We start from the raw sequence: 17,422 nt of genomic DNA, 5'->3' as shown, positions 1-17,422 counted from the left end.
TGTGAACTGTGGAGGACTGTCACTGAAAAACTGACAACAGGGCCTGGGCTGAAGATTGCGCATTCCTCAAGGCTCAACCTTTGCTTGTTAAAAAATTCTGAGATGTTTGAAGTGAGTATTTCACTGAACTCCAGGGAAATTTTTAACAGGTATACTTTTATACATATGTGTCTTTTTGTGCATGTGTGTAGATTAATTTAGATACCCTGTAACAAGTATAGCATGAATGTGCTCACCTCAGACTTGTAATTAAGTCTCTGCTGCTAGGTCTTGTGATCCACCTTAAAACTGCAAATAACCTTAGTCAGCTGTTAAATATCAGCTTCAAACTGCACAATGCTGGTAGGTCACAAGCCATATAAAAATCCCATCTGTGGTAAATTGGTACTTCTACAACATCATCACTTTTTGCTGATATCTTGGGATAGCGATTCTTTAGGCAATCCTAATTGATTACACATGTAACCCTTAGGACATAAGCCATTGTCCTAGTCTGAGGCTAGGACTGGACCACCTAGTTAGTTGCACCTAAGCTCCATAAGGCATTCAGAAAGCAATGGGAGTCCACTGTGAACCTTGTGACTCAACAGGAGGGTCTCCCTTACCCTTTTGCATCTTCAGTCTATGTACATCATTCTAAAATTGATTCTAACTTTATTTTCCTTTGTATGTTTAACCCATGTAGTACCTTGCCCTTGCACTTTGCAAAGTTGCACTTTATCAAATCCATATTAAAACTACTTTTGCTGGTATCTTTGGTGATTCTTTAAGTGAGCCAAAACCACTTATTTGCGACACTGTATCAAAGTGAATTAGGGAACTGTTCTGCTAGCTTGGCTGTAAGAACAATAGCAGCCATTGACATGCAATGCCCAAGAACATCTACCCCAGCTAGAATGTGGGAAGATTCTCCAGTCATGCGCTACTGGACCTTGTTCTTTCAAGACAAATTATATGACATTATACCCATGACGGCTATCTCAATTTATCCTATTATGCTTAAAATTGCTGTAAGAAAACCTGGTTTCAAGTAGAATCTATCTGCATTTTTCACATTGAAGATACTACTCAAGTCAGACAATGAACAAAAAAAAAAAAAAAAGCCAAGCTCCTTTCACCCTCCCACAAAGAACTTCCTAGAAATCACAGAATTCTAGATGTAAAAGTGCTCATTTTCACTTTAAAAGGCTCTTTAGCATTCATTTCAAGGACAACAACTTTATTTCAGATTACAGCAATACTAATAGTGAAATTGCATTTACTAAAAAGTTATTTAAGACGAATTTTTACAATTCAACTTGAAATATAATCTTGTTCGCATGTTCTACAAAACCTCATAAAAACACATAGCACTCGACACATGTAGTAATTACATGTAGCTAAAATGTAAACAGCATTATTCATCTGAGGGCTTTTTAGGTCTTCCTTATGCTAGGTATCTTGTGCTGACAGAAGTGTCCCATAATCATTGTTGCACATGTCATAGCAAGTGATAGCCCTAAATCTTAAAAATCTTGCAGACTGGCAATATTGTAAGGCAAAGTAAAGCCATGACAGCTGGCTGGCAAGGAAAAGCTGTGCTTGTCATAGCAAATGATAGTCCCACATCTCAAAGATCTTACAGACTGACACCATCTTAAGCAAAAGCTGTGACAAGTCAGCGCACAAGGAAAAGCTAACTTAAAGCAGTCTAACAGTCTTCCCAGTCACAGTCAAGAAGTCATCATCAGCCAAGGCACGAAGTGCTTCTTCAAACATCTCCTTCGTGACAGCCTTAAAGAAAAGTAAATCAAGTAAAGATGGGATCTAGGCAGGGGAGGAAACACTTCAAAGACAAATAGAAATGCCTTAATTCCTACCAATTTTCTTATCATTGTTTTTAAGGTTTAGCTTCTTTTTGCAATTTGAAATCTGGCTAGGAATCCTGAAGCTGATTTTGCAATTTCAGAAGCCAGAATAAACTACGATACAGCAAAGATTCAACTCATTTATCTGCAGTAGAACTGGCTTTCTCATAATGTCAGCTGAAAAACTTAATGTCTCTCTCCCTCCATAGTGTGGTTTTAAGACAAAAATACTGATTTGGAAGAACACCATGCTTTTAGAAATTAATGTAAAAATGAAGAAACTTACTGTTTCAGACTGTGCTCGGAGATCATCAAAAAGCTGTTGGTACTTCAAAGCTGGTGTTTTACCCTTTGACTGGATAAGCTTCCTTAAGGCTTGAGCCAACTCCTCTCTCCGCTTACGAGCTGTTGCGCTCATTCCTGAGAAAAGGAAAGAAAATACCTTTCAGAAAACAACTTAGGAGGACAGGTTAAGTTACAAATGCCCAAGAGCACCCCAGATTTAACACTATGACATCACAAACCTGTAGTGAGAATGGATATGTCCACAATTCCGGTCCTTGGATCAGTAGCAGATTGTTTCAGTGCTTCCCGATGGAGCCGTTTTGCTTCTTCTACATCAACTGTTTCAACTTTCTCAGAAAAGCGCACTTTAGCATGCGCTTCTGCCAGTCGGATCAGAGACTCAAGTTGTCGAGGATATGCAGAAACCATTCCCCTGCCACTCCCAATCTTCCTCATGTCCACATATGCCTGAAGAGGAGTCATTAAATATTTCAGGAAATCCAGTTATAGTCATTATTTTCAGACTCCCCTTCATCCCCCACCTCTGATTTCAGAATATAAGCAGTTCCAGCTAGCCATTCTAGATATTGTATCTTGCTCAAATACCGTCACAAGTCATAGAATCATAGAATAAAATCAAAGAATAGTTAGGGTTGGAAAGGACCTTAAGATAATCAGGTTCCAACCCCCCTGCCCAAGGGCAGGGACACCTCACACTAAACCATGTCACCCAAGGCTCTTGTCCAACCTGGCCTTGAACACCGCCAGGGATGAAGCATTCACAAAGGATGGATGACTGTATCACATATACTACTTTCCATTATAAAGCAATTAAGCCATGATGAATCATCAAGTTTTGAATCATTTTAAAAATGTAGGACTTGTCATTACAGACACATGTGAGACGTACGTATTTTGTTCAGTAGAACTTTGTTTTTTATGTGATGGAACCAAACCAACATATTGGAAAGCTAAAGGTTAGAGTGCAGAATGACTTGTATACCAATCCCTCTATTCTTTTAAATGCTGGCAATTTTTAGAGATTTTTTTGAAGGATCTTACAGGAAAGTTGTATGTAGACAGAAAGTGTACATACTAGGGGATTTTGCCATTTTTGACAACTTGGGAAAGACTGTGAACATTCTTAAGAGCAGTTCCTTTACCTCAATAAGGGTTTGGCCTGCTTCTTCACTTAACCTGGGATTTACATAGCTACGAGCATATGCAATGTAATCCCTCAATACTGCCATATCCATGTATTCCTCCTCTATCTTTTCTTCAGTTTGGTAGTACAGTGAAATCAAATGGCGAGCAAGACGTCTGTCATAAGCTTCATCACGTGGATCCAACATCAAAAAGATCAAGTCAAATCTGAACAGGATAGGAATCCAGTATTAGTGTGTCTACTTCCTTGCCATTGAAAATAGTTTGTCTGGGGGGTCTTGACTTAACTACAGGTAGGAGTTACTTGACTATTAATTCCTACTCTCAAGTAGGAGTTGCTCTATTAAACTGAAAGGATATTTTTTCTAGAACTCTGAAAGTGCAGAATACCACAGCGGATTTGCTTTCATCCTATGGACTTGAAACATTGAAAGCGAGATGTTCTGCAAAATTCAGATCCCGTGTTCAAGGCTGACAGCTTTTGTTAAAAAAAAAGAAAAAAAATCAACAAAAACCAACCAACCACACACACACACACACAGAAAACCCACACAAAAACCCCTACACACATATCAAATACAGAGAACAAACTTGCTGCTAAAGCAACTACCCTGAAAGGTAGCAACAGCAGACAGGGCACATACCTATACAGTTATTTCATTGATCTAAAAACCAAAAGTAAATAAAAGCATAAATAAAAAAAATACTTCCTGAAGTGGTTCTTCCAAAATCCTGAAGAAAATGGTTTATAACTTTACAAACAACATGCTCAACTATAGTGAACTATAGGCAGGCACAAATAATAGATTTTTAGCCAGTCAATCACGTATTTTCATAAGCTTAAATCCAATAAATGGTAGAATCCAGATGCTAACTAAGCCTAGCTTCATTCAGTACACCTGCACCAAAGTACTGTTTGTCACTAGGTAGCTAAATTAAGAAGCTCTTCATTGAGGTCTAAGCTGCAAGTAGAGTATTCAGTATACCACTGTACTTCAGATTTCCAGTTAGTGTGGGAATTCTTCTCAAAATGTAACTGCAGCACATCATTTAATCTTCTATCACCAGGCACTAAATGTTGCTCTAACAGCTATTGCCTGCCACCTCCCCAACTGAATTTAACAGAGCATAAAGCAGACACAGATCTTCAAATTCTATCACCTCTGCTGCAAATTCCCCACTGTCAGTGTTTCACTTCAAAAGCTCCATGGAGCCAAGGAAAACATCCTGAGTTTTTTTGAAGTTAACAGTACTGTAAGTTTCAGAACAACTCTTCTAGGAGATTATTAGGAATCAACAGAAAACCAATACCACAGAAATAAACAGAGATCCTATAGATCTCATCATAGCTTTTCTTCAATGTGTAAATACCAAAAGGCAGTTCTCTGCTTACACAGAAACTGTATGAAAAGCATTTAAAGTAAGTGCTATAGAAGATTTCCGCTACACTACAAAGAACACAATTGTTCTGTTCTATTATACTTAATAATTTTCAGAAGAGGACGTATAACATCTCATAAAAATGGGACATGCAAGCAGGAGCTCAGTACCTTGACAGCAGTGTATGAGGAAGCTGAATGTTTTCAATAGTAGTCTTTTTTGGATTCCACTGTGATTCTATAGGGTTAGCTGCTGCTAGGATAGATGTACGAGCATTCAGTTGGCAAATAATTCCAGCCTGTCAAAACGAAAAACATTTCTGAAACCAGCTGCAACTGTGTGCCACCAAAACATTTCCCCCTCCAATTTCTTAAGATCGCCAATATTATTAAATGGGTTTTGTAGTAAAAAAACTGCATTGCAAAAGCCTTTTCGAGTAAAGCAAGGACAAAAACATCTGGAAATACTACAGTTTGCTATGAAAGCTGTACTCTTTTGTAAATGAGTTTTTACATAATCTAAGACTGATCCACTGACAGCAACAGACAAGTATAATCCTTTGTTCTTCCGGTAACTTTTCAGTTTCAGCTGCATAGCATGTACCACACACTACATGCTTTGTAGAAAGAGCATGGAATTAAACACTTACCTTTGCAATGGAGAGAGTCTGTTGTTCCATTACTTCATGCAGTACTGATCTTGTGCTTTCATTCATTTTATCAAACTCATCAATGCAGCAAATGCCATTGTCACTGAGTACTAGAGCCCCTGTCTGAAGAACCAGTTGCCGTGTTTCTGGATCCTTCATCACGTATGCAGTAAGACCAACAGCGCTTGAGCCTCTGCCAGATGTATACTGACCTCGAGGAACCAGGTTATACACATACTGGAGCAGCTGTGATTTGCTAGTACCAGGATCACCACAGAGAAGAATGTTGATCTCTGCACGAAAATTGCCTCTTCCTGTTTGAGTGAAATCCTTTCTTGATCCCCCAAAAAGCTGAAGAAGAATGCCCTATAAAAATACTCTCTTTAAAAATCAGAACATCACCTCTTGTATAGCTAACAGAGCAAATCCAACTGTGAACCAGAACATCTAATCAACTGGAACACTGGGAAAATTAACACAACTCAAACATGAAAGAAAACACTTGAAACTGTAGAAGTCTTTAAAAGGGTTTGTTCTTTATACATATATCTTCGTTTCCAGTTAATTACAAACATACAGTTAAACTGCTATGTCCTACAAACTCAGCTTTTAATTAAAGTTTGAAATCAGATTCCTTCCAAATCTATTCCAAAAGTTCTATAATCAGAATAGACTTGCTTTTCCTAAGGCTATATTAATCTAGGACCAAAGTACTATTACCTCTTTTTTACCATTAGGTGCCATTTTTATCAGCTTCTTAGCCAAGGCTAATTAAGTATAATTTTCTTTTCAGAAGAACTGTTTTGCTGCATTCACAATGTTATTTAAATAAAAGTTCCTTACTTGCCCATAAACAGGAAGCTTAAGGTGTTTTATTTCATTGAAGTTTACTAACACTTCCTTCTTTATATTTCCTAAAGAAAGTATATGCTTGCAATGTTAGTAAAGACATAAAAGTACTAACTTGCAGTATTTTGAAAGTACTGGAATTATTACTGTAAACATATGCTTGTAATTTTATCAGCCAGAGTTATCAGGGAGGATTTTTTTCCCCCCTTTTCAAATTCACTGCATTAAAAAATCATTATTTCCCAGTATTTCCATTTCAGCAGGAAATCATTGTATGGTTTTGAATTCAATTACTAGCCATTTTAGAAACCTGTGAAGCAGGATAATGTATAAATCTATAAAGAAAAAACAAAGGAATATACTTGAAGAGGATTGTTTGGTGTCTGACATAACCTTGAGACTGACCACAGAATGTAGTTTTTGCAATGACAGAGTTGTAGTACCTCAGTTGAACATATTGAAACAGTCCCTTCTTGGATATATCTAAATAATTGTTTTACCATTCTGGAAGTTGGGGTCAACCAAATGTCATTTTAAAGCTATTGTTCTCTTGTGGATGCCTTTTTTCAGCAGTCACTTACTATGTGCTTATTATAGTACTTATTCTTTGATCACCACCAATCTGAACATTCAAGAAACATCCAAGATGCATCCTGCAACTAAGTTTTCCCAGTTCTGCTGCTTTCCTACCTTTTTGTTACCTTCCCTCTAATTAACACTTCTTAATACTGTGAAAAAAGTTATGATACACTTATAACTCCATCCTGACACGACCATGCCATTTTAAGACTGCTCAAGATAGTTTTCTGAATTTTGAAGGCTCAAGTCATTTTTATAACAAGTAGTAATTACAAATGTACTTGCATATACATACAAATCTTACAAGAGAAATACAGAATTTTCACCTTTTTGATATCTTCATGCTCGTAGATACTTGGAGCCAGTGCTGAAGAAAGTCTGTCATATATGTCTATTTTTTTAGAAAGCTCTTTTAGCATTGCCACACGTTCCTCTGTAAATATTTTTTGCTCTGCTTCCTCATCAACACCATGCAGGCGTTTTGAATCCGTTTTGCGATAGTGTATGACATCAATGTGTGTCTTATAGACAGATTTTACGCTGCTGACCCTTGGATTAACTCGAATTGGGACTGCCCTGTAGATACCTAAATTCAAATTTTAATCACAGCATTAGATATGAAGATCACGGTAATTCCAAAATCTGAGAATTTTACATGTTCCCTTGAGAAGTAAAGCTTTTCAAAATAGCCTAAATACTTTATTTATTGTATTTATTTTATAATTTATTTCCCAGTACAAATAAGTCATGTAGAAACCAATGGAACATATTTAAGTCATCTAGGCGCTATTTTTGCAGGTACATGCAACACTCTTATCACAAGTATTCTCAACAAGGAAAATTCTTAAGCATTTTTGAAAAAAATTAAGGCTTGATGCTTTTGAAAGTCCTGCTCTGATATTTAAAGACAGCATTCCCCCAATTCTAAGTGCCAAGTTTAATAATAGTTTTCTAATGCATCTCTAATAGCTAGTAGTACAGCAGCTGTTTAAAACCAAAATGGTTTATAAAACATGGTTGTAGTATCACTAGACTTACTCTGTTACCACTTTTCTGACAGCAGACACCATTTCAGATACTGCCTCTTCCTCACCTACATTCTCAGAATGACTGAAGCATCAAGGTCAGACAATTCACTCCAGTATGTTCATGTCTCCCTTGTACCAAAGGAGCCCAGAACTGGACTGCATACTCCAGATGTGGCCTCACCAGTGCTGAACACAGAGGAAGGATCACCTCCCTCGACCTGCTGACAACACATCTCTTAAGACAGCCCAGGAAGCTGCTGGCACCAGTCATCTGGTCTATCAAGCTCAGATTCCTTCCAGTTCTGCTTTTGTCTGCAAGTTTACTGAGGGTGCGCTCTGTCCCATCATTACATCCACATCATTACTGAAGTTATCCAACAGAGTCTGACCCCAGTATTGACACCTGGAGTATACCTGTGGTGACCAACCTCCAGCTGGACTTTGTGCCACTGATCATAATGCTTTTAGCCCAGTACTTCTGCCAGCTTAAAATCCATCTCACTGTCCACTTCTGAAACCCATTCCTCATCAGTTTGTCTATGAAGATGTTACAGGAGATGGTGATGGAAGCCTTGCTAAAGTTGAAATAAAGAACACCCAGTGCTTCAGTCATCTCACTGGAGAAGATTGTTAGCCACTGTAAATACATGCTGACTACTCCCAATCACTTTTTTGTCCTTCATGCAGTTAGAAGCGGTTTCTAGGATTATTGGCTCTATCACCTTCCTGAGGTCAAGATCAGGTTGACTGGTCTGTAGCTCCCCAGGTCTCCTCCTTGCTATAGGAGTGACACCGGCTGTCTTCCAGTATCTTAGCCAGTTACCATGACTTCAAAGATAACTGAGTGGCATTACAAAGACAGTGGCCAGCTCCCTCAGCACTTGCAGGTGCATCCTATCAAATCCCTTTACAGACAAGTTAAGATCAGAGAAAGAGGATGGAAATACTCAAACCAAACTTTACCTGTGACATTAACTCTGTCACCTGGCTGAACTTTATCAACCAGGTCATTGTGAGCGAATAGGACAACTGTATGTGGGGTCTGTCCTGCTGGCATATCTTCAGGGGACTCCTGCAGTTTGACCTAGCAAAAAACACCATTTAAGTTTCAAGAAATAAAAGCTTTTCCACAAAGCATGCAACAGAATCTTGTTTAGCACAGTCCCCAGAATAATTCTGAATCTGGAACATCACTCAAGAACAAAATACCCCCATCCAAACAGCAAAACTGATTACTAATGAAAAGATATGATGAAAATGAGAATTCTGCTAATTGCTACTGGTATGGCTAAAATGCTGTTACAGACAATGCTTATTAGTCCAGGTACAAGTGAACATACTATATATAAAGGGGCTTCCATATGGAAACATCCAGATGTTCATGTCATTGTTTTAGGGCATTTCTTCTCCAGAGTATACTGATATTTCCACTAAGCTGTTTCAACCATTTTCATGTTCCAAATCACTCTTCCCATTTCAAAACATTCAGTCTTAAAGATACGTATGTTAATGCTATTGATGATACAGAGGGGTGGGGGAGCAAAAACCAGAAACTTTCTTTTTAGTCACTACCTAAGCACAACATACCATCTGTTTGTCAGAGAACATGGATCGATTGTGGATGAGCGCCATACTGTGCACTGTGTTACAGTTCTTGCATACTGATGGTTCAGCAATTCTGCCACGATCGATTTCTACTCTGGTGGTGAAAGCGCAAACCTGGCATTTAAAGAATGCTTCCTGCATCTCAGGAATTAACTGGGAGCTTCTGATGACCATACCACTGATGGTGATAAGCTGATCGATATCTACAAAACATTGAGACTTGTGTCATGACTTCATACCTTTAAAATTTAAAGTAACTTTCAAAATTATATGTTGCATTAACTTTAGGTGGCAGGTAGACATTCAGTTAGGTACTAGTATTTTGTCTAAGACAAAGCAAAAAGAATTATAAATGGGTAGTACATATATTTTAATTTACAGGAATATTTATACAAACGAAAGAATCCTTCACACTCACAGAACTAAGAACATGAGTAGAAGGCTCCGGGGATACCTTATAGCAGCTTCCTAGTACATAAAGAAGCCTACAAGAAATCTGGGGAGGAACTTTTTACAAGGGCATGGAGTAACAGGATAAGGGGCAATGGCTTTAAACTGGAAGAGGTAGACTTAGATTAGATATTAGGAAGAAATTCTTCAGTATGAGAGTGGTGAGACACTGGAACAGGTTACCCAGAGTTGTGGATGCCCCATCCCTGGCAGTGTTCAAGGCCAGGTTGGATGGGCCTTTAAGCAACCTGTTCTAGTGGAAAGTGTCCCTGCCTATGGCAGGGGGGTTGCAACTGGATGATCTTTAAGGTCCTTTCCAACCCAAACCATTCTATGATGCCAGGAAAGATTTCCTTTACAGATTGATTATTCTGTGTGTGGGCTCTAAAACATTTGTTTCTGAAACAGACTTACATAAACACAAGACGCTGGTCTGGATGGACTACAAGTACAGTTTTATACAGTCTTCATGTAATTCTCTGTTAACACTCAATAAGTCTATACAAACCCTTAAGATTATTTTCTAATACAGTAATTAAGAGTTTACCTTCAGGGTTTAGATTTCTCATATTCGTAGTCTTCAGTGCATTATATGGCCTTACTTGAATCTGATGTTCTAATATTGAATCGGGGTAACGATCAAAAAAGATCTCATTGGCAGCCATGTCAAATGTTGGGATAACTTCCTGTGTGAAATGGTTAGAAACAGGTAAGCTTAACAAATTTTTAAAAAGTAAATAAATCATAGAATTAAATAATTTGCATAAGGTACTTTACATGCTGATGATCAGCCCGGAATGACTAAAAGTTATCCCCGCTGAGCATCTTCCTATGTAACAAAAGACTTGCTGTTTAGATCGGGTTTATTTATTTGAGTATTGCAAAGAGAGGAAAAAAAATAAAAGACAAGACTCTGAACATTGTAGCACTGTAGTTTACCAGCTAATTTTGCATGCATGAGGTGCCTACTACAGTATCTATGATCAACCATTAGGAAACAAGACATTTTACATTAAGTAAAATGAAGAAGCTACAGAGATAACACTGAACACACAAAGTACACACTGCATCCAAACAAACAGATCACAAGCCAGAAATACAAAAAGGCCACTTAAAAGCCAGAAAACAAGCATGCTGCTTCACCTGAGGGTAGCGGATGAGTTGCCTGTAAAGGTTTTCATCAAACGATCTTAGATGGTCACAATTTACATTCAGGAATGGTTCCCCAATCATATTAATCTGAAAGATAGTTGAAAAGAAATCTTTAGCTCAATGGTACACAAGACTAAAAAATGAAAAGTTAGATTTCACTGTGTTACAAATACCTCTTCAAGTCGTTGCATATAACGGGGCTCATTGAGATCCAAGCCAATGTCTTCATCATCTTTACCTACTGGATCGATGAAGCGCTGAAGAAATCTCTGAACGTCAGAGGTAATAAGGAGACAGATAGGGAACATGAGCAGAATTTAGTAATATGAACACTGACTTTGCATCAGATTCAACTAATATTTGCTGAAGTCAAACTAGCTTATCATTTAAAAAGAGGAAAAAAAAACCCCAGAGTTGTTAACCTACCTGGAATTTTTCTTTGCATGAGGCTACATTAACATCTGTTCCCCAAATGACAAGCTTTTGTCCAAGAGATTGGTCGGTTGCTATATCCTCAGCCGGCTGCGTGGAAACAAAATAAGCATACACAACTGTAGTTGTTTATAAAGAAATTGTCAGATACAAAATCCTAAGACATTTACTTACCCCATCTGAGTGTAAATCGACTTGTCTGGCTTTACGGACAGACCCGAGATCTGGCCTCTGCCTAACCGGAGTTCCTCGGACACCACTTCGTGGAGTACCCTCCACCCTGGAGCTGGGTGTGCCATATGTCAGAGGTGAACTGATATCAAAGTCAAGTGGAATAGCTATTAGAAAAAGAAAAAAGTGTGATTATCAAGACATTTTGCATTTAGAGCAGACAAAAATTCAGCCTCTGCATTTGTCTCATCATTCTTTTAACTCTACTGTCATAAAACAAGTAGCATCAATCGATTCCAGAGTCTTGTTAAAGCAGAAACAGTAAAAATGTTGCAAGTCTACCTAGAACTTTTCTTTGCATTAACATCTCTTCTGAGACACCCCAAGCTCGAGGAAAGCTTTGCTACAGAACTTTAAAGTGGTGCAGCATTTTACAACTACACTGGTGTTCAAGCATAAGAAGTGAAACTGCAGCATTTTAGATGAAATGCATTCTTCAGTATTTTGGGGCTGCAAAACAAATGTCGTAACAGTTACCAGCTACTGCAACGAAAACCAATCCTGTTTATAGAAACAAGAAAGGCATTTTAAGGCAACCAGTCAAATTATTTCTGCATTCATAATTTGACTGATTTATTGTATTCTAGAAACACATGAAAACATAAGGCATAACCCCTGATACATGCTCCCCAAGATGGCTGGAAGCTGCAGCAGCAGATCTGCACCCCTACGTTCCTGTTATGTTCGCTATGGCAAATTCAAATTGAAAACTTGAGACAAAACTATTTTTCCCACTCCCTCCCTCTTCCACCCGACTATTTTTCGTTCTCCGCACCGGCTCGCTAGGCATAAGCAGCGGAGCTGCCGGAGCCCCGGCGTACCGTACCGGAGTGCTGGAACCGCGGAGGGCTGGAAAAGAGCGCATCGGGGCCGCCGGGGCTTTGCAGGTCGGCGGGCGGGGAGGTGGGCATGGGCTGCAGCTCTCCGGTGGAGGTGGAGTCGTCGGTCCTGCGCTTCTGCGAAGGAGGAGACCGAGCATCCTGCGCTGCTAGACACAAAGCAGAAACGGAGCCGTCGTTTAGATGGTCGCGCTGCCGCAGAAGGCGGACCGAAGAACGGGCGCGGCGGTGGACGAAAACGCCCTGCAGCCAGCACCCACCCGCTCCCCCGGGCCCGGCCGCCTTACCCCCGCCCCGAGCCGACCCCTTCCCCTTGAAGCACTTACGAGTCGAGGGATTGCTGCCCCGGCCGCGCTTGCTGCCTCGGCGGCGGCTGGGGGTGGAGGCGGGCGACGACATGGCGCTGCTCCGGCTCCCGCGGCGATCCTACCTGTGGGGGTCCGACAAGAGGAACACGGCTGCTGGCGCTCTGCTCACCGACCGAGCCCCGACCAGCGGATTCTCCTCCCTACCCCTTCACGCACAGCGGACGGACGGACGGACAGACAGACGTCTAGGGACACAACCCAACCACACCTGGACAAACCCAGCGACCCTGGCAAACTCCGCGCCAACCGACTCGCGTGCGCGCGCGCTCCCGGGCTTTCTGGCCAATGGCTAGGCGCGATCGCAACGGGAGCGCCCAACAGAGACAGGAAAGGGGGGATGCGGAACGGGGAAGGAAAGGAGGAAGGAGATAAACTTTCCGGCCCCCCGAGGTGAGGGTCGCGCCGTTCTCAACCTGCTACAGTAAGGACAAAAGTATACTTACAGTGTACTCCCTGTGCTACAAGACGGAGGCTGTCCTCAGCAATGGCACTTCACACACCCCCTCCCAGCCCTAAATAGAACCTCCCGCGCCGGAATGGGTTTCGCGGCAAAACTAGGCCCACAGCCGGGCAGGGAGGCGTGGGCATATCGGAGCAACCCATTCTCAGCAGAGGGGAGATGTCTACTAGTGTGTTGCCTGTATTGGGCCGATCGTGCGACGAGACACATAAAGATGTCGCCTGCCACTGCCACTTAGACGATCGTGCTGCCTTTCTCCGCTCGGAATGGTGTGGCTGAGGTCTACCCACTCTTCTCCTTCCTCGGAGTTTACCAGTCATAACGCCACAGCGCGTCGCTCCCCCCCCCGCCCCCGCCAGCTGGCTGTGTTGGATCCGGCAGGGGGCGACCGCTTGGCTCCCGCTTCCGCCTGTTCTTGTTGGGCAGCCCGCGGTCAGGCTGGGGCAGGATGGCGGGTGTGCAGGAGTACCTGCTCCAGCTACACCGCTGCCTGCAGCCCGGCGATACCGCCAGCGCCGCCCTGCACGGATACACCCTGCTCCGCAGCCTGGGCGAGACCTGCCTCACCAGCCTGGCGAGTGGCGCGCAGGGTGCGCTCTCGGGCTCGGGGACGGGCGAGGGGGCAGGGGTGCCTCCGGGGCTTTGAGGGGGGCCCGGGGTGGCCGTACGCTCGGTGTTGGCTTCGAAACAACTGCTCATCTTGGAGAGGGATCGCTAATGGGCGGGGGGGGTACACAATGCATCAGACCCATGGTACTGGGAGATGGCCCTGCCGTCCCTCAGTTCTTCACTCAACATGATATTTGAGGGCTCCTGGCCTGATGTAAAATGGTTCATTTAGGGGGAAGAACAGTGTCTTACCCCAGGTAACCACTTACCTTGGTTCAAAACACTTTAGTGTATGCCCACCTGCCCCCAGGTTGGCTTTCCCCCAGCCCTGGTGTGAGGTCAGAGGCACAGAACCTATACTTACGTCCATGTGGGGTTCAGAAATACCCACGTCCAGATGTGTTTTTTCTGGTCATAAGCATCAGCCCAGTCCAAGGCGTTAAGGCATCCTTCTGCACAAAGTGATGGGCTGAGTGTTGTCGAGCCCTCCAGCTCTGCCTGCCCTAGAAAGGAAACCAACTGCCCATGGTTTGTTTACTTCCCTGCAGCCCTGCACCTGTCCCTGGTGTTTTCTCAAGAGTATGGCTTACTCGTCTTTATATACAGGTCCCTCGGCACCGAGGAGGTAAGTTGGTAAACTTTAATTCATGCAATAAAAAAATCATAGAATCATTCCAAACCATGGTTTGGTTTGGTTTGGAAGGGACCTTAAAGCTAATCTAGTTTCAAGCCACCTGCCATGGGCAGGGACACTTTCCACTAGACCAGATTGCTCCAAGCCCTGTCCAACCTGGTCTTGAACACTGGCAGGGATGGGGCAGCCACACTTCTCGGGGCAGCCTGTGCCAGTGCCTCACCACCCTCACAGTAAAGAATTTCTTCCTAATGTTTAATCTAAATCTACCCTCTTTCAGTTTAAAGCCATTAATTTTTAAAGAAATGTTGAGATAGTGCTTGATGAACAGCAAATTATGTTGTACATATTAGGACTAGATGTTTTTTTTCTTTTAACTTTCAGTTTCGAGATTGCAGGGAAGAAGCACTGAAGTTTCTTTGTGTCTTTATGGAAAAAGTTGGTGACAAGGTTCATCCTTATGCCTGTCATATTAAGGTGGGTAAAAGAAAATTGTTTACTAAAGGTCTTTGCCAAATGGTTGGAACAATTTGATCTCATACTGTAACAGATTCATAACTATCCTTCTCCCCTCCCTGTCTGCTTTATTCATGTCCAGTGTGCTTGCTAGAGCTGGAATAACTTGATGAACATAAAGTATAATTCATACAGTAAAGAAATGTGGAATTGTTTCTTCAACTATAGACTTAATTAACTTCTTTTTATAGAATGTAGTGGGTATTGATTTTGAAAATAAATTCTTTATATTGAAAATAATAGTTATAACTTAATTTATACAAACCAAGCACACTAATTAAAATGTCACGTCTTAATATTTCTATAGGTGATGGTTAATTTTAGATATTGTTTTAAAAAAAATTCCTCTGTAAAGTTGTTACTTTTGCAATATATACAGAAATTGGTGGAAAATACAGTACTTCCAAAACCAACATTCTTTGACTTCAGGTTGCTGAACAATATTGCTCTGTATAGACTTGCTCAGCTGTACCAATGTACTTTATGTTCTCAAGTCAGTAGCTATGTATTGTAAGGAATGATAGTACAGAAGTGGAAAATTTGCTATGTGTGTCTATTATTTCAGAAATTGCACTTTCTTTGCTTGAGCTGGGATTTGCTTTTATGTCAGACAGTGCTGCAGTGTTGTCAGTGAAGCTACTTTTGGGACTGGACATTTTTGTTGTTTTAGTCTTTTTAAAAACCTTAAGCTTGTTAGGAACAGATACTTTAAAGAAGTAGATTAATACACTGTTATCTTTGAATTCTGTTCCCTACTTGTATTATAATCTCTATTTTCTTTGCCGTCTAGCAAACTTGTATTAGTGCTTATACAAAAGAGAGAGCAGCAAAATGTAAAATCCCAGCTCTGGAACTCCTGATTAAGGTAAAGGCATTTTATAAATATCTCTTGCTTCTAGAAAAAAGTAGAAAACCTGTAGTATCAATATAGTTACGCCACATCATGCAGAAAATCTGTAGTCTGGAGTAGGAAGAGAATAGTGGTAGTGTAATATTTAGATGTTAATAAGAGATACGTCTTTACAACAGATTGTCTTCAATATTCCTCCAGTTGGTTGCTTACATCTGAGCATGTCATTCCTTAATCTACTAGAGCAAGACACAGTTATTTTTGGGGCACTTTCAGATCTTCTCTTTCCCAGTTTATTATGTTTAAGAAGAAATTTTGCAGTTCAGTTTTCTTCTTGCTTAAAAATGTAAGTATGTGTATGGTGTGGAGGAGGAGAAGGGCTTTTTTCGGAAGACTTATTACTGTTGCGAGACAGTAATTTCGGAATGTTCTTCCTTAGAATGCATTAGACCATTGTTTTGCAAATGCTTTTGTACCTACTTAGTTTTGTTTATGAAAACCAAAACTCCCTTCTGAGTTATTCTGTGTCAGTTCTTCTGTGACTTGGATTTGCTTTATAGCAGCAGGGAGAGAAATACAATATGATAAAGGCTACTGTAGACTTGCTAAGCCTGTGCTTTCATGGGGTTTTTGTATATAAATATAAAAATCTACTGTCTGTAATTCTCATGTAGATGATCTATATATAATATGTATAATATAATTTAAAACCTATAAAATTAATACATATGTAGGAAGGTAGTTTGTTGTTAAAATAGATTTCATGCCAGTACTCTTTCCTGGACCAGTCACCTTAAATCTGTTTTATTGAATAGCATACTTAGGCTGAAGTTACACATACGAACTGTGGTTTTATTTAGATCAAGTAGGATTGTAGTAGCAATATTAATGATTTTCCTAAATTTTTTTTTCTTTTACCATAGTTACTTCGAAGTTTACAGCATTCCTGTCTGATGGAAGAAATGAAAATTGGGGAGATATTTAATAAATTTTATGGGGAACTTGCCATAAAATATAAAATTTCTGATACAGGTAGGCTTTACTTTTGTACCACTGACCTTTGTTTTATTTGCACTCAGATTTTGTTGCATTATACCCCAGGAAAATGTATAAATGCTATTCCCATGGCAAGTATGCTTAAAAATAGTAGCTGTTGGTTTTCTGGAGCTAATAAAATTCATTAAAGTCTTCTGATCATGATCATGCAGTTAGCTGCTGCTTCGCAGCCCTGTATATATGCGTGAGAAATCTTATAATTGCATTTAGTTGTGGCAGTTCATACTGAATTTAAGCCTAGGTCTGGTTTAGGATTCTTGACATAAGAGAGTATCTGCCACACCATGAATACTTGGTTCAGTTTTGAGCCTCTCGCTACAACAGAGACACTACGGTGCTGGAGTGCATCCAGAGAAAGGCAACAAAGCTGGTGAAGAGCCTGGAGCACAAGTCTGATGAGGAGCAGCTGAGGAAACTGGGGATGTTTTGCCTGGAGAAA

The 17,422-nt window shown here is 40.7% G+C and overlaps 2 protein-coding genes across 2 annotated transcripts in view; one reads left to right on the top strand and one right to left on the bottom strand.

The window, feature by feature from the left end:
* Positions 1-702: 702 nt before the first annotated feature.
* MCM4 (minichromosome maintenance complex component 4) lies at positions 703-13,110 on the bottom strand. The gene is made up of 17 exons (XM_080610868.1): positions 13,067-13,110; positions 12,817-12,920; positions 12,478-12,639; positions 11,595-11,758; positions 11,415-11,510; positions 11,162-11,257; positions 10,980-11,075; positions 10,384-10,522; positions 9,369-9,589; positions 8,745-8,865; positions 7,080-7,339; positions 5,326-5,691; positions 4,847-4,974; positions 3,296-3,503; positions 2,372-2,600; positions 2,134-2,267; positions 703-1,773 (listed from the first exon to the last, which is right to left on the bottom strand). The coding sequence occupies exons 2-17, from the start codon at positions 12,887-12,889 to the stop codon at positions 1,681-1,683; spliced, it is 2,586 nt and encodes an 861-aa protein (XP_080466994.1). The 5' UTR covers positions 12,890-12,920; positions 13,067-13,110; the 3' UTR covers positions 703-1,680.
* A 656-nt stretch (positions 13,111-13,766) lies between these two features.
* The window catches only part of PRKDC (protein kinase, DNA-activated, catalytic subunit), a gene marked incomplete at both ends in the record, with an annotated part of 80,225 nt that continues 76,569 nt past the window's right edge, over positions 13,767-17,422 (top strand). The window contains 5 exons of the mRNA XM_080611491.1: positions 13,767-13,908; positions 14,476-14,552; positions 14,946-15,038; positions 15,868-15,942; positions 16,851-16,959. Of these exons, the coding sequence (XP_080467617.1) occupies positions 13,767-13,908; positions 14,476-14,552; positions 14,946-15,038; positions 15,868-15,942; positions 16,851-16,959 (496 nt within the window). The remainder of the gene's footprint in view (positions 13,909-14,475; positions 14,553-14,945; positions 15,039-15,867; positions 15,943-16,850; positions 16,960-17,422) is intronic.

Source organism: Psittacula echo (genome assembly GCF_963264785.1).
Source record: "Psittacula echo genome assembly, chromosome: 2".
Lineage (NCBI taxonomy): Eukaryota > Metazoa > Chordata > Aves > Psittaciformes > Psittacidae > Psittacula > Psittacula echo.
The sequence above is the reverse complement of the archived record's forward strand: the minus strand, read 5'-3'. Positions and strand labels throughout refer to the sequence as shown.